Below are 20,100 nucleotides of genomic sequence, written 5' to 3'. Positions count from 1 at the left end.
AAATTTAACAGAATAAAGGTTTTTTATGCCATGCTCAAACGCATCATGTTAAAATTAACAAATTTTATGACAAATTATAAAACCATATTTTATTCTCAATTTTACCAAAATAATTACCAAAGTGCTCCGGTGATAATTACCAATTATTGTAGAGTTCCTATAGATCCAAAACACGATAAATTTTACCATATTCTGGTATTTACCATATTATATTCATATCCTTCAAGGCATGTAAGTATAAATGCTTTTTTGGAATTTTTAAATGCCCCTGGTATACCGGGCAATACATTTTCAAGCCCTAAATGTCGCTATTTTTTCGAACTTTAAACTTTAATTACTGTTTGGAAGCAGCGAAATTATTTAATAAACGAGAAATGTGTCCTTTAACTCTAGTAACTCTGAGCTTGCTTTATATTAAAAACAAATCGAGTGTTAAACAACATACGACAGCAGGCGTAGTAAAAAACTAAAACAACTGAAATCTCAACCGTTTACAATCTATTTTTTTTCACAATCAACATCATAAATATAGCACCATAACGGACCATTTTGAGATTTAAGAGTTACAAAATATCTTTGTAGTACACTTTCTGTGTGTGGTTAGTTAGGATTTCACCATATTACGAGTAACTTACCCATATTTAATCATCGTATTTTTGATAAAAATTACGAGCATATGCGTAAAAAAAACATTTATATTTGAAATCACATGCTCTTTTAAAATTCACTTTTTCACCCTCTTACTCTTTCACTTTAGCTATTTTTGATGAAAACTCTAACTAAGTAATATTTATAATTTGTATAAAATATTTATACCTATTTTAAAAATTTGTTGCTTATAATAGGTATAAAATAAATCTACAAATAAAATCTATGTACACATGATGAATCCTAACTTACATAGTTCACAGTTGTTAAAGATGTTCAATGGATGTTTTCTAACATCAAAATACCATTTATTTAATCATACATCTGATTAAATTTATGTTCACATAATTAATCCATAGATAATTCCTAGCGATCAAAGGTATATAATAAGTGTTTTCTCTGATCTAAAATACATTAATTAATAATGCGTCACATTAAATTTTTGTTTACATAATTAATCTTAACATAGTTCAGTTCTGGTAAAAGGTGATCAATAAATGGTTTCTGACATAGAAAAGGATTTAATGAAAGATACGTCATATTAAGTTTATGCACACATAATGAATTCTAACTTAGATAGTTTCTAGTAATTAAAGGTGCGAAATAAATGTTTTTACCAATTAAAAAACACTAATCAATTATATGTCATATTAAATTTATGTTCACGTAATGAATCCCAACATAGTTGATAGTGATTGATGGTGTTGAACAAATGCTTTATATAATCTATAAAAAAGAATTCAATAAAAATACTTCATATTAAATGTATGTTCACATAATGATTTCCAACTTAGAAAGCTCCTAATAATTAAAGGTGAGAAATAAATGTTATCTAACATCTAAAAAGCATAAATTAATATTACGTCATATTAAGTTTATGTTCACATAATGAATCTTAACATAGTTCGTAGTGACTAGTGTTGAATAAGTGTTCTCTAGCATCTATAAAAAAGAATTTAATTAATAATACGACAGATTAAATTTATGTTCACATTATGAATTCTAACTTAGGTTATTGCTAGTATTAAAAGACATTGAATGAATGTTTTCTAACACCTAAAAGATATTCCTTTAATAATAAAAGAGGAAACTAACAGAGTATTTTGTTACTTGTTATCAAAAATACTAACTTAGGAAAAACATAACTAAGAAAATTTTACAGTTCATTTGATAATAAAAAGTATAATCAAATCAAATATTTAAAACATTTCTTCTTTTAAACGAGACGAAAGTTTCTTTTCTTATCCATTACCTCAAATAAATACCTTCCTCAAACAATTAAACATGAAGAAAAAAATTACAAATCAAGGTTAAATTTTGTCAGAAAAGCATCGCTTTAAATTATTATCAATTAAATACTATCTCCCATCAATATAGAGTGATATCCAGAAGCTAAAATAGAATTTACCACTGTGTTTTACTTCTGTTGACTTCCGGTCGATCGGAAAGAGATGACCACGATAAATTTTCTTACTAAATAGCTTAAAAATAGCCCTAATCAGTCTTCTGAGAACATCATTCCTTTGATTTTCAGATAGCAGGATGCAGCCACGCATTCTTTTTCTATTTTTGATCGATTTTCTTTTCTTTTTTTGGTTTCTGTCAATTCCAGCACAGCAGCTCTTGGATAAGACACAATCTGGCAAACATTTCTTCGAAGATGAACTTCATATGAGGTATAAAACCATTGGGCTGGTGACAAAAGTTGCCAGTAGCTACTGAAGTGGAAGGGATCATAATTTCGGTTGTAACTGCCATCTTCCAAGCAATATGCCTGCCCAGGACAAGCAACGTCGTATTTTGCCTCTGTTTGAGCACTTAACCTCTCTTACCAGGGCAGTTTTGCCAGCAGAAGAGAGAGATTCAAGGCTCAAAAAGTTGGGCAGATTGCCTCGTGGAACCCTTTTCTCATGTTTCCATACTGAGCATCTCATTGAATCTCAAGAGCTTTTTGAAACTCTCCATGGTAAGAGCTATATTACTTTTTTTTCAATTTAAAACAAATATATTACAAAATTAATCTACCTTATATATATAAAAAAATAAGTCGAAATTAAAAAAATTTTACTAAGCATTTACAGGAACATCAAAGCTATTATTTGGATATTATGCATCATCCTATGTTAAAATATACAACTAGGATGTACTTTTTATAGGTATATATTGTGCATATTTTAACCCAGTAGTTTTTTTTTTTAATATTCAGTCGTTTATTACAATTTAATAATTTTTAAAATAAAAAAAATTTAAATAAAAGTGAGAATAGTGAAAAACTGAAAAAGAATTTGTATGGCAAAGAATTTCTTGGAATTTTTACTAAACATTTCCAGTGACTAAAGTAAACAAAGCAATTGTTTGTATATTATGTCTCATCCTATGTTAAAATGTACATCAATGATGTACTTTTTATAGGTATTTATGATGCATATTTTAACCCAGTAAATTTTTTTTAAATAATCAGTCGTTTATTTTAATTTAAAAATATTTAAGTCAAAAGAAATAAAAATCAAACGTAAGTATCGTGAAATATTGAAAAAGAATTTGTATGGTAATGAATTTCTTGGAAATTTAAATTCAAATATTTCAAACTTCAGTTTATAAAGTCCTATATAATTTTAAAAATTTACACTATAAGATTATAAATTACATAAAAAAAGAAGTCGGAATTAAAAATTTTACTAAACATTTTCAATGACTATCGTAAACAAATCAATTATTTGCATATTATATCTCATCCTATGTTAAAATGTACATCAATGATGTCCTTTTTATAAGTATTTATGATGCATATTTTAACCCAGTAGGTTTCTTTTAAATAATCAGTAGTTTATTATAATTTAATAATTTTTAAAGTCAAAAGAAATAAAAATCAAAAGTGAAAATCGTGAAAAATTAAAAAAAAAGGACTTGTATGGCAATGAATTTCTTAGAAATTTAAATTCAAAAAATTTCAAATTTCAGTTTATAAAATCCTATAATTTAATTCAGAAATATCATGTACACCATAACAAGAATAACAAAACAAAAAAGCTTTCAATTTCTAAGAAAATGCATATCAAAATAAGCTATTTTTCATAAGACAAAGGTTCGAACATCTAATTAATAAATTTTATCTTACGTATTTTTTAAAGTTATATAGTTAAAAGTTTCAACGTTTAAAGTTCAGAGTTTAAAAGTTCAAAGTTTAATATTTAAGTTGTTATTATTTAAGTTATTATTATTTACTTTATTTTTTATTGTATCTCTTAAATCTGATTTAAATGTAATCTTATTATTCAAATTTAAGTTGATGGTGTTAATCCTAGTTGATATTTCATTTTTTGGTGCAACATCTAATTTAAATTTAAGTAACTGGGCGTTTAATTAGTCAAATTTAAATTGATGATACTAAGTCTAATTGTTACTTAATTTTTAATTGTAGCACTTCAGTATTGATTTAAACGTAAATTGTTCTACAGCATCTTTACAAAATCATTTCAAAGACTGCAATCAATCTTTATAGGGTTTTTATAACGAAAGTGTTTCATAGAATTACTTTATTTGGTTTAATAACAAGAAAACAAATAAAATATCTTTTTTTAAATGTAAATTCAATTCTTTTTGCTTTGAATAGCTAAATAAAAACTGTAATACTATACATAAATTTACATAAATTAAAGATACGACTTTATTTCTGAAAAAAATTGTTTATAAACTAATTATTCACTATGCAAATCGATGTTACATTGCATTTGAAGAATTAAATAAAATATATAAAAAATTATTAAACTTGTATACATTCCACTAATGAATCAAAACATTTGTTGGTTACATTCTATTATATTTCAATGAATCTATAAAACTTACAGTTATAAGTGTCAGGAATAATGATAAATAGAAATGGTACTACAGTGTAAGAATTTTCATTCTAAAATTATAGTAAAATAATCTGCAGCAGTCTGTTCATTCAATTAACCATCAAATTAACTGTAAAGAACATTTTTTACCTTAACGGTTTTGAAACCGTTTATAACTAGTATGATTAAAAGGACCATGAATATAAAACTATTCGGTTTTTTAACCATTTACAAGTATCATGGTTTTGAAACCTTAAGGAAGAAATTTAACTGTACATTGGAGATAATTTAGCAGCATTATGGGGCTACCATGCATAAATGAGAGTATTATATTCTAATAGTCCAGGGTCACAAATTAGGGAGTGTAGGTCACTAGAAACTCTTCATGTGTTGAAGAGAATGGAGAAAATATAGTAGCGTCAAAGCTGGGACTCAAGCCTTAATTCTGTCGGTTATGAAATTGACGGATTAGTCCTCTCGTTTATTATACGTGTCCACCCATCTGCAAGGAACTAAATAACTTAATTAGGTGGGTTTAGTTGGTACGAAAATATTTTGGTTGTTTAACCGTATTAGGTGAATGCAGTTAACAAACGGTTTTTCTCCCATCTAACAGTTTGATTACCATCTAATTTATGACTATTTGACTGTTGTGTTAGAATATGGTAAATATGGAATAAATTGTTATTAAACCATTTTTTCCGAGAAATTTCTAGAAGTGTAATGGTTAATTTTTATCTCATAATGACGTTTTGTCTAATAATCGGATATTTATGTAATAAGATGGTAATGGTGTAATAAATAGTATGAGAGGCTAACTTTAAAATTGCTAAATAATTTGACCAGAGAATATTTTTAGTTATGAAATCAGTGACGAAAAGAATTCCTTTTTTTTTTTTTTTTTTTAATTTATTTAGTTTCTCAACCCTCAAAATAGCCCAGAAATGTGAAAAATGATCCAAACAGTTTAATCAAGAGAGTGGTTGAGAGTTTTAGCCTCATAATGTTAATTTTACTTTCTCACAGATTTCGTTCATTTATCCATTTCGTTCATTTATCAAACTCGCTCATCCATAAAGAATTTCTTTCAAATAATTTAAGATAGTTTATATTAACCAATTTAAGAAAGCTTATTACATTTTATTACTTAATTTACTTATTATCAAAAAATTTTGGAATTGTAATGATTCTTAATTTTTACATTATTTTAAACTATGAAATAATAGCTGTAAATAAACAATGTAAAATTATTTTTTAAATTTTTCTCAAGAACTAATGGACCAATTCCTTTCAAAATTTGTAATTTTTTTCCGCATGATTGAGGCAAAATAGGTATACTACATTACTGTTTGGGGATACATCCGTTTCAAAAGAAATGCATTGGCGTAGTGTTAGTCACTAAAACTTAAACATAATTAAAAAATTGCCTCATTAAACATTGCCACAAAAATATTATCACATTTTTATTAGATAACGTATGGCACCATAAACAGTTTCAAAATGAAACAATGAACTAGATCATTGTTTAATCTGTTTTGTTCAGGAATATTTCAGGGTATTACATACTAAAAAACTACAAACGTTGCTCTGAATAGCTAAGGTGTTATTCTTTAAGGTAATGTTTAAGTTATTGGCAATACTTCAACTAAAATGATAAAGCTATTTAATTAAAATAATTAAACTTTTAATTAAAATAATTAAATTGAATTAATTAAATTATTAGATTATTAGTTATTATTAGATTATTACACTTTTAATTAAAATAATTAAATTATTAGTTATACTTTAACTAAAATGATAAAACTATTTGGGACACATAATCTAAAATGATAAAGCTATTTGCGGCACTTAGCTATAAAACGCTAAGGAATTTTTTATGGTCTGCGTTTAACAGCCAACCTAATCCTGAGTTTATTTGTCGCAATGTTCAACTTGTAATTTTGAACCCAAACCAGGAGACATGGGAACTTCTGGATCAAGCATTGGGACAAATTAGCCTTAGAGGAGGACTTTCTGCTGGAAATTATCCACATTTACTTCACATGAAGAGTAAAACCTCTCACGATTTGACCGATAGCACGGGAATTCTAACCCATGAGCAATATACCCCTGAGAATATTTAAAATCAACTCTGTAGTCGGTGCAAGCTGGGAGCTGAGTTCGTACCAACCAGCCACAGCTGTGATTCTAAACTGGGTAACCTTATTGGGAGGCGAATGCTCGATCCCCTGAGCTACTGCGGTTTGAGAAGTTTTGCTTTATAACCGTCGTTTGAACAGCCGACCCAATTTCTGGGTTTCCGACTACTAATGTTTCGTAACCTTGCAATTTTGAACCTAATACAGAAGACAAGGGAACTCCTGTATCAAGTATTGGGAGAAATTTGCCTTCGTGGAGGACTTTTTGATGGGCTAACCCGCATAGCATAGAGAAATAAAACCACGAAAACCTCCCATAGTTAGCCTGATGGCTCTAACCCATGAACCGTCAACCACTGAGATCTGTCCAGCACTGTTTTATGTCAGCACTGTGGTCCGTGCGAGCCGGGTGCGGAATTCGCATTGACCAGCCATCGCTGGGACTCTAACCCGGTTTACTTCATTGGTAGGTGAACGCTCTATTGCGAGAGCCACCACAGCTCCAAGAGATTTTGTTGTAATGTTTAGTTCAGTTAGCTTTGTATGGTATTGATGGGATTTTTTTTTCTTTAGCTGCCAAGGATTTCGAAGATTTCATGCGCCTGGCTGAACAGGCTAGGGATATCGTTAACGAAGGCATGTTCGTTTATTCTACATCTGTAGCTCTTTTGCACAGAGATGACTGCCGAGGAGTAACTGTTCCCCCTATTCAAGAAATCTTTCCTGATAGATTCATCCCATCTGAAACAATCAATCAGGCAATTAAGGCAGATCTTCAACGAAAAGATGATGTAAGAATATTCTATTTTACATTGTTAAACCCTACCATTTATAAATATTTATCTGAAATTGATTTACTTCTTTTAGACTGCTCTTCAAATACTAGTTTGTCATAGAAAATAATGTTTTTACATTAAATTAATATGTTTTTTGTAACTGTTGTGAGTTCTTAACAGTTATTCTTAACGGTAAAGTCCTCAGTACTAATTAGGAAAATGGAGAAAAATGACTATATGAACAAAATTTGAGATCGAATTTTTAATATTTAGAAAGTTATTTTACCAATGCATTGCCTGGATTCATAAAAATATGTGAAAATTGAAAATTATTCATTAATTTTAAAAAATGTTCATATAGCTAGAAAGATCTCACTAAAAAGGCGCATTTTTGAAAAAGGTTAATAATTTTAAAAATTTAAAATAGTAGCCCATTTTAATGTTCAGTCTATTAGTTTAGCAATGCATAGTTTTAAATAATAACTTTGCTTCGATTTTGACGAGCTGTGAAATTTTTTTTTCTTTTAGTTTCTTCCGTGAAAGAATTTTGAAAAATAACCTTTATGAAAATTTGAAATAGTTTATAAAAGCATAATTTTCTATCGGTGATATTTAATTCAAAAACAAAATAAATAATTAGTTAAATATTATTTTCTCTATATAAATGAAAAAAATGACAAATAAATTTAGAAATAAACAAACTGCTATCAGACAATTTTATTTAATTTTAGTCTCTCTTTTTCCAAAACAAACATTCTATTTCTAAACGTTTTCGAGATTTATCAAAACCCTTAATTTCTATACAAAGCATTGCTTGTTAAAACCAATTAATATTGAAAATCACTAATAGAAAAGTGCTTAAAGTAACGTAATAGAGTTCCCTTTTTTTCCGGTTTCAATCAATTTCTGTGGCTTTACTTTTCAAAACAATATATAGCTGTAATATTATTCCTACAATAGTATATATATATAACGAAGTTTCTAGGAATTTACCATTTTATAAAAATCAAACAAGTTAAAAAATAATATCTTAACCTTTAACTATTTATACTTAAGAAAAATAAACTTCTCATACAAATATTTTTCTCCGCTAACATTTATATAAAAATATTAAAATATATCTAAATAAATAATCTAACGAAAAACTCGAAGTTAAAAATACGCTTAACAAAATTTTTAAGTCAAGTCACAAATTTAAATAACAATTAGAACTTGATTCAATTAAATTCTAGTTGCTGAATCTCTGTTACAAATGTCAGTAATTGCAATATTCATCCGGAAAAAAAAAAGATATCCGAATCTCTTTTATCATTAACAGATTTCAGACACCTGGTCTAAATGTTACTATCCAAAAGGGCAAAGTCTGAACAACTATTGACAAATTAAATGCAGACCCACTGATTTTTGAGAATTTATTAACAAGCTGCTAACACAATTTTTAATCAATGTCACAGATTCAAATAATTGCTAAAACTCAATTAGAAGTTATTTAGAAAAAATTCAGTAAGTTAAATATATTTTATTGCTATTGCAATATTCGTAAAATATTAATTTCTTTTTATCAATAAACACTTTTTAGGCTCCAGTTCTTGTTGATACTATCCAAACTGGTAACATTTTGGATCCTGAATACAAACTTGCTTACTTCCGAGAAGACATTGGCGCAAATGCTCACCATTGGCATTGGCACATTATTTACCCTGCCACATGGAGACCAGAAATCATGGGCAAGGTAAAGGACAGAAAAGGAGAACTTTTCTATTACATGCATCAACAAATGTGTGCCAGGTAACTGTCAAAATTAATTAATTATAAATTCATATTATAGAAATTTTAAATTTTTCTTTTTTCAAAATATAATTTTTAAATTTTATACATTATCATTTTTCAGAAGACATTCTTTCAATTTTTTAAAATACATTAAATTATTACTAAACTTCATCAATTCAGTATAATAAATCAAACTTCATCTTAATTGTATTTTATTTTAACTGCTTCAAATTATACAGAAGCTCTATACTTATTTTTTTACAATTTCTAATAAATTATATTTTATTATTTTCAGTGTAATAAAAAATTGTGATAATAAAATTATTTATTTTTAATAAAAATAATCAATGGAACTGTATAATTTTTTAGTTCGTGAACTATAATTTTTCATACTAATAACGTAGTTTAAAAATGTATGCTTAGTTTTTATGCTTAGCATAAGTTTTTATGTAATACTAATATAAAAAATTTTGAAAGCATGTTTTAGATTTAAAATTAAACTTTGAACCGATCATCCGCATGGTTCCCTATTTATTTATTTATTTATTGAAATTTTATTATTATTTACATCGAAAATTTTTAAAAACATATTTTAAATTTAAAATTAAACTTTAAACAGATGCTCTGCTTGGTTCCCTATTTATTCATTTATTTACTTATTTTTTTTATTTTTTTTTTTTTTGATATTTAAGAAAAACTAAGATTTGATAAATTGATAACGTTTTTTCTCTTAAATATTACCTTAAAAATCTTCATGTCTTAATTTTCATTAGAAATACATAGCTGCAATTGATCTAATTATTTGCAGATACGATTGTGATCGTCTATTTAATATTAAACTTTGAACCGATCATCCACATGGTTCCCTATTTATTTATTTATTTATTGAATTTTTATTATTATTTATATCAAAAATTTTTAAAAACATACTTTAAATTTAAAATTAAACTTTAAACAGATGCTCTGCTTGGTTCCCTATTTATTTATTTATTTATTTATTTATTTATTTACTTATTTATTTATTTATTTTTTGATATTTAGGAAAAATTAAGATTTGATAAATTGATAACGTTTTTTTCTCTTAAATATTACCTTAAAAATCTTCACGTCTTAATTTTCATTAAAAATACATTGCTGCAATTGATCTAATTTATTGCAGATACGATTGTGATCGTCTATCTACTGGTCTGCAGCGTATGATCCCTTTCCATAACTTCAATGAGGAACTTGAAGGCTACTCTCCACATTTGACTTCCTTAGTCAGTGGACATCATTATGCTAATCGACCATCTGGCATCCGACTTCACGATTTGAACGATCTCGTAGATGTACTGGATATGAACAGATGGAGAGAGCGACTTCTTCAAGCTATTCACTTGGGAGTTTTGATTGATGACCATGGCAATGAAGTTGTTCTTACCCCAGAACATGGTATTGATATGCTTGGATCTATGCTGGAATCAAGTTATGAATCCAAGAACCGTGAATACTACGGAAACCTCCACAATTCTGGACACGTTATGATGGCTCGTATTCATGACCCAGATGGCAGATACAAGGTACTAAAAGCATTTCATAATGTTTCTTTTATAATTATTTTCACATTATAGCTTTGAAGAATTTATTGGGTGAAAATTCTAAATTACATTGAAAAAACTTAGAGACGAATTTTTTTCATTCCACGAGACGTGGATTAAAAACTTCTCATAGAATTATCTTTTGTTAGTCTTATTTAGCAATACAACATTAATAAGTAAACCGTCAAATCTTTAGAGATCTTTGTAAATCAATTGTCATCAAACTTACAAAGCTTCTGATCCACCTTATCGTTTTTAAAACCTATTGTAAGCTACCAACCAATAAAACTTCTGACTTTTATAAAAAAATACGTTTCACATTTGGTTAGAGGAAAAATCAACAAGATTAGCAACCAAAGCGTTAACGTAATCAACCAAAGCGTTAGTTCACGATAGACGATTTCGTGATCACGGCTTTAGATAAAGATACTAAGGATCAATGAGTGAAAAAAGATTCCAAGTGCATTTGGTAGCAAACAGTTAACAAGTAACATTAAGAAACGTATTTTTTGGCAGCAAATAAAAAATATCAAGATTGCAAACAGTTTAACAAGCGACAACAAGACTGTGAACAGTTTATATGAATGTCTGGAATTCATAGATTCCACGAATTGGAAGCATGTGGTTAAGCAAAAAGGGAAATGTATAATTTTAATTTCCCATTTTCATCGCATAAACTTTAAACCAAATTTTCTCAAATTATCTAAAATGTCACTGAGAAATCTTCATTCCTTGCGCTCTTAAATACAATATTCAAATATAATTAATAATAAAACAATTATAAATAAAACAAAAAAATAATTCATTAGTAAATAGTTTTTCCTTACGTAAAATCAAGTTTTATGCTTTATAATATTATTGATACCGCCTATCCTAATTTAGACGCAACTTCTAAACTATTTACTTTAATGAAAATTATTTAAAAAAATATTGCGTATAATTTTGAAAGTGAATTTTTGAATTTGAAACATTTGTCATTACCCAAAAGAAAAAACAAATTTTTAATACCATATGATAATGATTTCTATTTTTGACTTAGAACAATAAAGTAATTTGTCTTTTCAGCTTTTAAAGTACATTTAGAAATTAAATTACCTGACACTATTTTCATTCTTAAGTTTCCTGCAATAACAAAGATATCGTCTATGATGTGCAATTTCTTTTTTCTTGATTCTATCGAAACGAAGAATCCATTTAAAAAATATCTAGAGTATCAAAAGAAAATATCAATGCTACGATAGCAGCATTACACTTCTCAATGTCACTAATTCTATTGAAACGGATCATCCATCTAAAAAATATCTAGAGTACCGTAAAGAAGTATCAATACTATAGTAGGATTACACTTTTCAATGTCACTGATTCTATTGAAACGAAGAATCCATCTAAAAACTATCTAGAGTATCAAAAGGAAATATCAATACTACGATAGCAGCATTACACTTCTCAATGTCCCTAATTCTATTGAAACGGATCATCCATCTGAAAAATATCTAGAGTACCGAAAAGAAGTATCAATACTATAGTAGGATTACACTTTTCAATGTCACTGATTCTATTGAAACGAAGTATCCATCTAAAAAAATATTTAATATAGAAAGGAAGTATCAATAATACGATAGTAGCATAACTTTTTCATTGTCACTAAAGATAAAATGTACTTTTTCTCTTTTAAATAGGAAAACCCAGGTGTAATGAGTGATACATCTACTTCTCTTCGAGATCCCATCTTTTACAGATACCACAGATTTATTGACAATATCTTCCAAGAGTACAAAGCAACTCTGCCAGTTTATGAAAAGAAAGACGTAAGTATAATCATAAATTTAAATTAATCTTAATCTTTAAATGGAAATTTCAATGCGAATCAGCATTTGGTAGTAATATTTTGGCAAAAATTTTCATGCGAATCAGCATTTGGTAGTAATATTTGGGCAAAACTTTTCATGCGAATTATAAGGAATTAATGAAACAGTAGCAGTAATTCCTCAAATGCAATATTATCTCATACTTTAAAATGAGAAAAGTATCACGATTGCTTGAGCAAACGATTCTAAAAATAGTGACTTTACAAAATCGTTTGATAATACTAATTTTTGAATCTGAGTTTTTAATAAGGAAAAAGATGAGAAAGAAATTAAAATTTTAACAAAATCTATTTGTCTCCTTTACCGTAGTTTCTTCAAACGTAATAAAACTGAAATTAAAATAGATAGATTTTTGAGATTTTCGTAATTTTTTTTTAAATAGCGATTATTAAAATGGCGAGTCTCCGAAATAGTTTTTTATTTTTCACTTTTAAACTTTTACTTTTCAAAAAGACAAAAAATGAAGAAAAACGACCTTAAAAAGCTGAAACATATTAGAACTTTGATAAAATTAATCTTTTTTTTTCCCCTCTTACCTTAATTACTTAAAACATAACACAAAGAACTTGAAAGTTGATAAAAACATTAAAATTGACAATATTTCTGCTTTTGAAGTTAGCTAGTTTTTACTTTTAAACTTTTACTTTTTAATAAAACAAAACATGAAGAGAACGACTTTGATAGGCTGAAACAAATTAGTTGAATTAATTACTTTTATTTCTTTTGCTGTGTTACCGTAGTTACTTAAAACATAACACAAACAAATTTGAGCAGGGAAAGAAGTAGTTTTAAAATTAAAAATATTTCTGCTTTTGTCCTCATTCAAATTTGCAATTTAGGGCAAATTTTGTGTGCATAGATATAATATCTTTTATATAATTTAAATTAATTTCGGAAAAATTTTCTCTCACTAACACTTATATTATTCAAAATTTTTAAAATAATAATTATTGCGTTCAATGGTTTTAGTTGGACTTCTCCGGTGTTACCGTTGTCAATGTGTCTGTAAAGGCTAAACTACCCAACATTGTTAACACTTTCATGAAAGAAGATCAACTTGAGCTCTCTCATGGTATTTCCTTGAAGGGACCAGTCAAGGTAAGAAAATTAATTTTAATCACTTTTAAATAATGTTTATATGAATCATAAGACATAGCAATCAAATTATTTAAACTTTTTAGTGATACCTCATAATCAAACATAGCGTAACGAAAAGAAATAAAGTAATTTTATTAGGTGCTTCTGTGTGTGTAGAAGTACAAAAGCGCCACGTCTGACTTTTGTAATTGAGGACCTAAGAGCAATAACAAAGTAAGGTCATATTCACAAATTGTTGATGAGAAACAACTTAAATTTATAAAGTCAATAAGTTTACATAGTTACTCCTCACACTATTTACTACAGAGAGAGGACTGGTTTTACTTTTGTGTCCAGTTCTTGCACTAATAGATTCAGCAATAATGCAATAAAATGAAAAATTAAATTTGGGCTTACCGTGTGATTGCATCAATAGCTCCTAAATTCCATAGCGTAAAATTGATAATATAAATGCAAATTAAGTCGATTTACTTCATAAATGATTATGCACTTTCAGCTATGGTGTTTGAATAATTTTTATCTATAATTTCCTGTCTGTTTTCGGAATTTTTGTCAAATGCAAAATAGGGCAATAAGCAATATACTTTTGTTTTGGCAATATTGATGCAATTTCAGAAAGCACATTTGCGGATATAACTGTGTGAGCTGAGCAAAGTTATATCATTAAAAAAAAAAATTTTTTTTTTTTTACTTGACGAAATTTCATTTTTTTTTTTTNTTTTTTTTTTTTTTTTTTTTTTTTTTTTTTTTTTTTTTTTTTTTTTTTTTTTGAAAGCCAATTTTTTTTTAATCTTCTAAACTCGTATTTTTTTTAATTTTCCAAAGGACATTCGCTATTTTCTATTTATTGTATCATGAAATATTATGGATTCTATATATTCTATATATGCTTTATAAAACGTCTATTGACCTTTTTTTATCCTTTATATACATATATTAAGACTTATGATTAAGGAGTATCCCTCCTAATTTTAGGGAATTTCGTTTATTTCCTACCCATCTGAAGCAAATACCGGTTAGTTAGATAAGAAAACTCCTCTCTGATTTCGATTTTAACCCAATGCTTAATCCAAGAATTCCATTGTCTTTTGGATTAGACTCAAAATCATAAGGCTACGGGGCCGTACAATGATGACCACAAATCCCATATGGATAAACTTTTTTAAACTGGTTGTTAAAAACTAATAGTTTTGGTTTCAAACAGGTTAGGTACGAGCACCTTGACCACGAACCATTCACCTATAACATCAGCGTTGAAAACACTGGAGCAACCAGACACGCAACAGTCCGAATTTTCTTGGGACCTGTACATGATGAATTGGGCAACAAACTCTCAATCAACGAATCAAGAAGGTTTTTCATCGAACTCGATAAATTCCATACCGAATGTAAGTAAACTTTAGTAAGATATAGTTCTGTATGGTAATATTATAAATTTTTTACAATTATAATACCCAAATTTAAATTATTTTTCTCTCATTTTGACGTTACTAATATATATAGACAATAAGTCAGTATTTTTGGTTAAAACCACCACGATTTTTAGGTAAAAAATAAGATATTTTTGTGTATTGGGCTGCCATTTAGAGGTAATTCCAAAAAATTATAAAGCACTAATCTGGAAAACATACTAAGGGACTGTTTGATTTTAAAATGTCCCCTTTGGAAAGCGTGCAGGTAGCACTGAAATGTCATAATCTTTCAATCATACTTTTATTCATGAAAAAACACATTTTAATTAAACAATTTTCATCGCTTCTTTTGAAGCTTAACTATTGCTACGGGAAATCCTAACTCTCGTCAAATACAATAATTCCATCTAATAGATTAAAAAAAATAATAAAATATTTCTTTAAAAAATACTTTCTAAATTATTCGAAATAAGACAAGATTCACTATGGATAAGAATTTAGTAATTTTTGATGAAATACTTTGCCAATAAAATTTAATAAATATATTGATTAAATCACTATAGGTAATTATTTCATTTACGAAATATTCTATAAATCACTGGAAAATCGTATTCAAGAAATTAGTAATTTTTGGTGTAATACATCCGCTTAAAGTAAATTATGGCTTTACATGAAACACTTGTTTGTTCCCGTGAATCAGCAATCAATTATTATTATTATATTTTGCTTAGTTAAAAAGAAATTTTAAATCTAGCTGGGTATCTTTTAACATGAAAGGAAACAGTATACACAGCACAGAAAACAAACAAGAAAATATAGTGAAAATTATTCATTTTGAGGAATGCTATTTTTATTTACCCCCTTTGATTTTAGTAGCAGATGAACAAATAAATAAAATAGTTAAAATTGTTTATTTTAATTTTTTTAGTACATAATAGTATTGTTTACATACATTAATGTAGTACATAATGTGTATTAATAATATGTAATAAATTTTTTTCAAGGTGTATCAGATAGGATGAAATCCGGTTATCATGAAATAAATGATAGTGCCGCCAATTTCGCGCTAACGAGGTTCGACTGTAATACGATCAAAAATTCAGTAGATATATCAATCACATCAAATAGAAGGGACGGAAACATTTTTGGCCTTCTTAAATAAACTAAAATGTCACTTAGTACCCTATTTTACGAAATTCTTCCAGTATTTCATCTAATAAAAACGAATTCAGTATTATTTTTTTTTAATAAAACTGTAAAGAAATTTTCTTTGTAGCAGTAAAGGCAGATAATGGTGAGAGAGTGGCAGACGTGGCAGCAGTCATTTGTTTAAACTATATGTCTAGGCCAAAATATGAGCAGACATCGCTGGCTTTATATAGGCTAAACTGGACTTAACAGTAGAGTAACAGCTGCAAACTAGCAGCAGCTATAAAAAACGCATCATTTCATATTACGATGGAGGCTTCGAGAAGCAGCCTTAAGTAGCTGCTGGCAAGAATGTCAGCAATAGTAACGTAATATTAACAATAGTAACGTAGTATTAACAACAGTAACGTAGTAAATTAGATTTATTGTATGAAAAAGGCATATATTCAGATATTATTTAGCATAAAACTCTTATTTTATTCCTATTCAGTGGCTGCCGGCAAGAATACCATCACCCGCAAATCCATTGACTCCGCCGTCACTGTTGCACCTACACCAAAATTCTCTCAACTCCAATCCGGTGAAGGAATCAGTGAAAACAACACTGAATTTTGCAGCTGTGGTTGGCCTCAGCATCTCCTTGTTCCAAGAGGCACACACAAGGGCATGGACTTCTATCTTTTTGTCATGCTTACTGACTACGAACAGGATCACGTAAGTTTCTCAATAATCAGCTATTATGAATAATTAATAAAATCAAATTAAATCAACTAAATGCAACAAAATTACCACCATTTTTTTTTTTTCGAAAGCATATACTTGGCATTAAAAATGCAAAAGCTTTTTACTCAGAAATTGTAAGATATGAACCGGATGCTACGTTAATATCACCCCACATCCTAAATATTTTTAGAATGTGTGGAAAACGAAGTAGAACCTGCATATTAAGGATCACAGATTACTATTAAGTTTGAAAAAAAGCTCTAGGATACACATTCAGTTTTAAAATAGCATTTAACTGAAGAAAAGGTAAAAAACTATCAGAATCTAACAAATCACAAGTGATGAAGGCTGAGTGAAAAACATCTAAACTAGTTTAATTGCCTGAGGAAACTTGGAAACGTCTCTAATAATCGCCTTTCAACTAGTTTCCTCTATGAATGAAACGAATTTAGATGTTTTCTTTCCCATCTTCATTGCTAGTGACTCGTTAAAAATCCATACCGTTGTTTTTTCCTGTCTTAAATATTAAAACCTAACGCACATCCCTTTTTTTACTTCATTCAAGGTTTTAAATGATTCGTACATTATTCAAGGACTTCTTCAAGAAATCTAAATATATATATATTAAGCGGCGATCATTAAGTAATATCCTGCATATTTGAAATTAAACAGATATTATATAAAATATATTTAATTTCAACTATCACGTTATATAATATTTAAATATTAAATAATATGAACTACAGTATGAGGCTTAAGCCAGTTTTATGAACACTTCACAAGAATTTAGATAATTGCTTTTAATATTTTTCGTAATAAAAAAAAACCTTAAAACCTTATTTAAAAAACGGTCATAATTTAATTTTTCAACGTCATATATACAATATTAGATAATAGCTTTTAATATTTTTGTAATAAAAAAAACCCTTGAAACCTTATTTAAAAAACGGTCAAAATTTAATTTTTAATCTGCAACGTCAAATTTAATTTTTGTGTTTGTTAAAAAAAAATTATGGATCGGGATGGTTCTAATACGAATTCGCAGGTTTACGTAAATCTTTAGGAAGAAAACATCAATGAAGACTTCATTTTACATTTAAACTATATTTCTTTAAAAAAATTCTAAAAATCTGTTAAATCATATTTGTATAAAATGCAGAACTTTATTTTCGAAAGTTTATATAAAAAAGTAGAATTAGAAAAATAGATTTGAGGTAGGTTTAAAATAAATCATCATCATCTTCTTTAACCAATATGAATCCACTGTTGGATGATAATCTGTAACAAAAAATCACAATCTACTGCTTTTAAAGAAAAAAAATCATTTGACCACATCGTTTGTGGCCGCTTCCCTGGTGGTTAGATGTGATGAGGATACCAGTTCAAGAAATTCCAGTGATTGTCCATCTTTGAGCTATATGACGGAAACATAGCGCTGACATCTGACATCGAAGATATTTGTAGCCTTGTCCATGTCACTTACTCACTTTCGGTACTTTTTCGAAATACCGAGTAAACATCTTTCTATACTTCGCTGTGTTGTTCTAAGACTTTAAATAAATCTAGAGACAATGGAGAGTCCATGTTTTTACTCCATCAATAAAAGTGGATTACACATATTGATAGTAAACTTTCCTCTTCAAAGTAGCATACTACTCTTTAATAAAATGCTATCTTTAAGAAACACACCTCCGATTAATTTTGATTTAAAATAAGTATGTTAAGTAAACTGGTTTTTAAGAATAAACATATATACTTACAAAATCAAATAACTTGATTATACAATGCTAACATTGGAATTGTGGCTTAATTTAGGTTGGCAGCTTGAATGCTCAAGCCATCTGTGCCGATGCTGTCAGTTACTGTGGAGCTAAGGATCAGAAATACCCTGACAAGAAGGCTATGGGCTATCCATTCGACCGAATCATCAAAGCTCGCACTATTGCAGAATTCTCTACACAAAACATGAACTTCCAAGAAGTCAGAATCCAATTCAAAGAATAAATTACTTTTAAGATCTATAAGCAAATATGAGGAAAAGGAATCATCCAAAATTTGTAATTTAATGGAAACCAGAGAGAATCAATAAAGTTTATTTCCTGAGCGAAAGTTGTGTACTACTAATATTATTTTAATGACTGAAAAATGCAATTATATATTTAAGGTGTGTTCAAGATTTTTTTAATGAAACACATGTTGAGAAATGTTAATGCTAACATCATGAAAATTATCTTTACATAATTTTTAAATATTTTCAACAATACATTAATCATTAGGTAAACAATTATCATATCAGTTTAAAAGAAAAAATATCAAGACATGATACTGAATTTTTAATAATTAAAAAAATTATTCAATTAAAGTACTTGGAGAAATATTGGACCAGGCCAGATTTTCAAATGGTTCAAGAGAGTATTTTAAGTAAAAAAAAAAATCAACAAGATTTCCATGTAGGCTACAAAATGTGTAGGTGTGTTGTGCTGCAATCAAAATGAAATTCCCAAACTGTGTCAAATATCTATCTGGATACAATAATAAGGAATATAAAATTTCTTGAAAAAAAATTAACATAACATTTAGAAATAAAACATGAATTTTAGCTTTAAAAATTTTAACTTATTTCTTTTCAAAATTTTTTAAATTGTCAAAAGTTCTGGAAACACATTTTAACACATCACATCATTTACTGTTTTTTAAGTACTACACATACATCCCTTTTTAAAATAGGTTATTATAACTGTATTTAAAAAGAAAGAAAAAAAATCTATCACAAAATAAAGTGTTTTTTATTTTTAATTATCAATTTTTATCCAAATAAATACTCCTAATTTATAGGATTTTGAATCAAACTGTTCTGTTACTCAGCAACACATCATTTTGATACAATGCAATACAAGATTCTGAACAACCAAAATACAAAATGAATTAAAGATTACGTTAAAAAAAAATTCTCTAACATACTTAAAGCTTAAGTTTTTAGTTTTTTAAAAACATTTCATAGAATTAAAAATAACTATTTTTCTAAAAAAAACAAGAATTAAAATATTTTTTGAAGGGAATTTTTCTTTAAAAATTAAAACTATTAAACCTCGCAAAATTAGACTT

The 20,100-nt window shown here is 27.7% G+C and overlaps 1 protein-coding gene across 1 annotated transcript; it reads left to right on the top strand.

Annotated features, from left to right (window-relative positions):
• The first annotated feature begins 2,057 nt into the window (after positions 1-2,057).
• LOC139427230 (hemocyanin F chain-like) lies at positions 2,058-19,104 on the top strand. Its single transcript, XM_071188198.1, has 9 exons — positions 2,058-2,614; positions 7,196-7,413; positions 8,978-9,186; positions 10,328-10,727; positions 12,425-12,553; positions 13,583-13,711; positions 14,916-15,099; positions 16,763-16,986; positions 18,811-19,104. Exons 1-9 carry the CDS (start codon positions 2,419-2,421, stop codon positions 18,997-18,999), a joined length of 1,878 nt encoding a protein of 625 aa, XP_071044299.1. The 5' UTR covers positions 2,058-2,418; the 3' UTR covers positions 19,000-19,104.
• The last annotated feature ends 996 nt before the right edge of the window (positions 19,105-20,100 follow it).

The sequence above is a fragment of the Parasteatoda tepidariorum genome, chromosome X2, assembly GCF_043381705.1.
Source record: "Parasteatoda tepidariorum isolate YZ-2023 chromosome X2, CAS_Ptep_4.0, whole genome shotgun sequence".
NCBI classification, from domain to species: Eukaryota; Metazoa; Arthropoda; class Arachnida; order Araneae; family Theridiidae; genus Parasteatoda; species Parasteatoda tepidariorum.
The sequence above is the reverse complement of the archived record's forward strand: the minus strand, read 5'-3'. Positions and strand labels throughout refer to the sequence as shown.

Bases quoted from the DNA above. Each gene is read 5' to 3' on its own strand.
- LOC139427230 (XM_071188198.1), top strand. From the start codon at position 2,419: ATGCCTGCCCAGGACAAGCAACGTCGTATTTTGCCTCTGTTTGAGCAC. The intron at 12,554-13,582 runs GTAAGTATAATC...CAATGGTTTTAG, and splicing joins CAGTTTATGAAAAGAAAGAC to TTGGACTTCTCCGGTGTTAC. The intron at 15,100-16,762 runs GTAAGTAAACTT...ATTCCTATTCAG, and splicing joins CGATAAATTCCATACCGAAT to TGGCTGCCGGCAAGAATACC.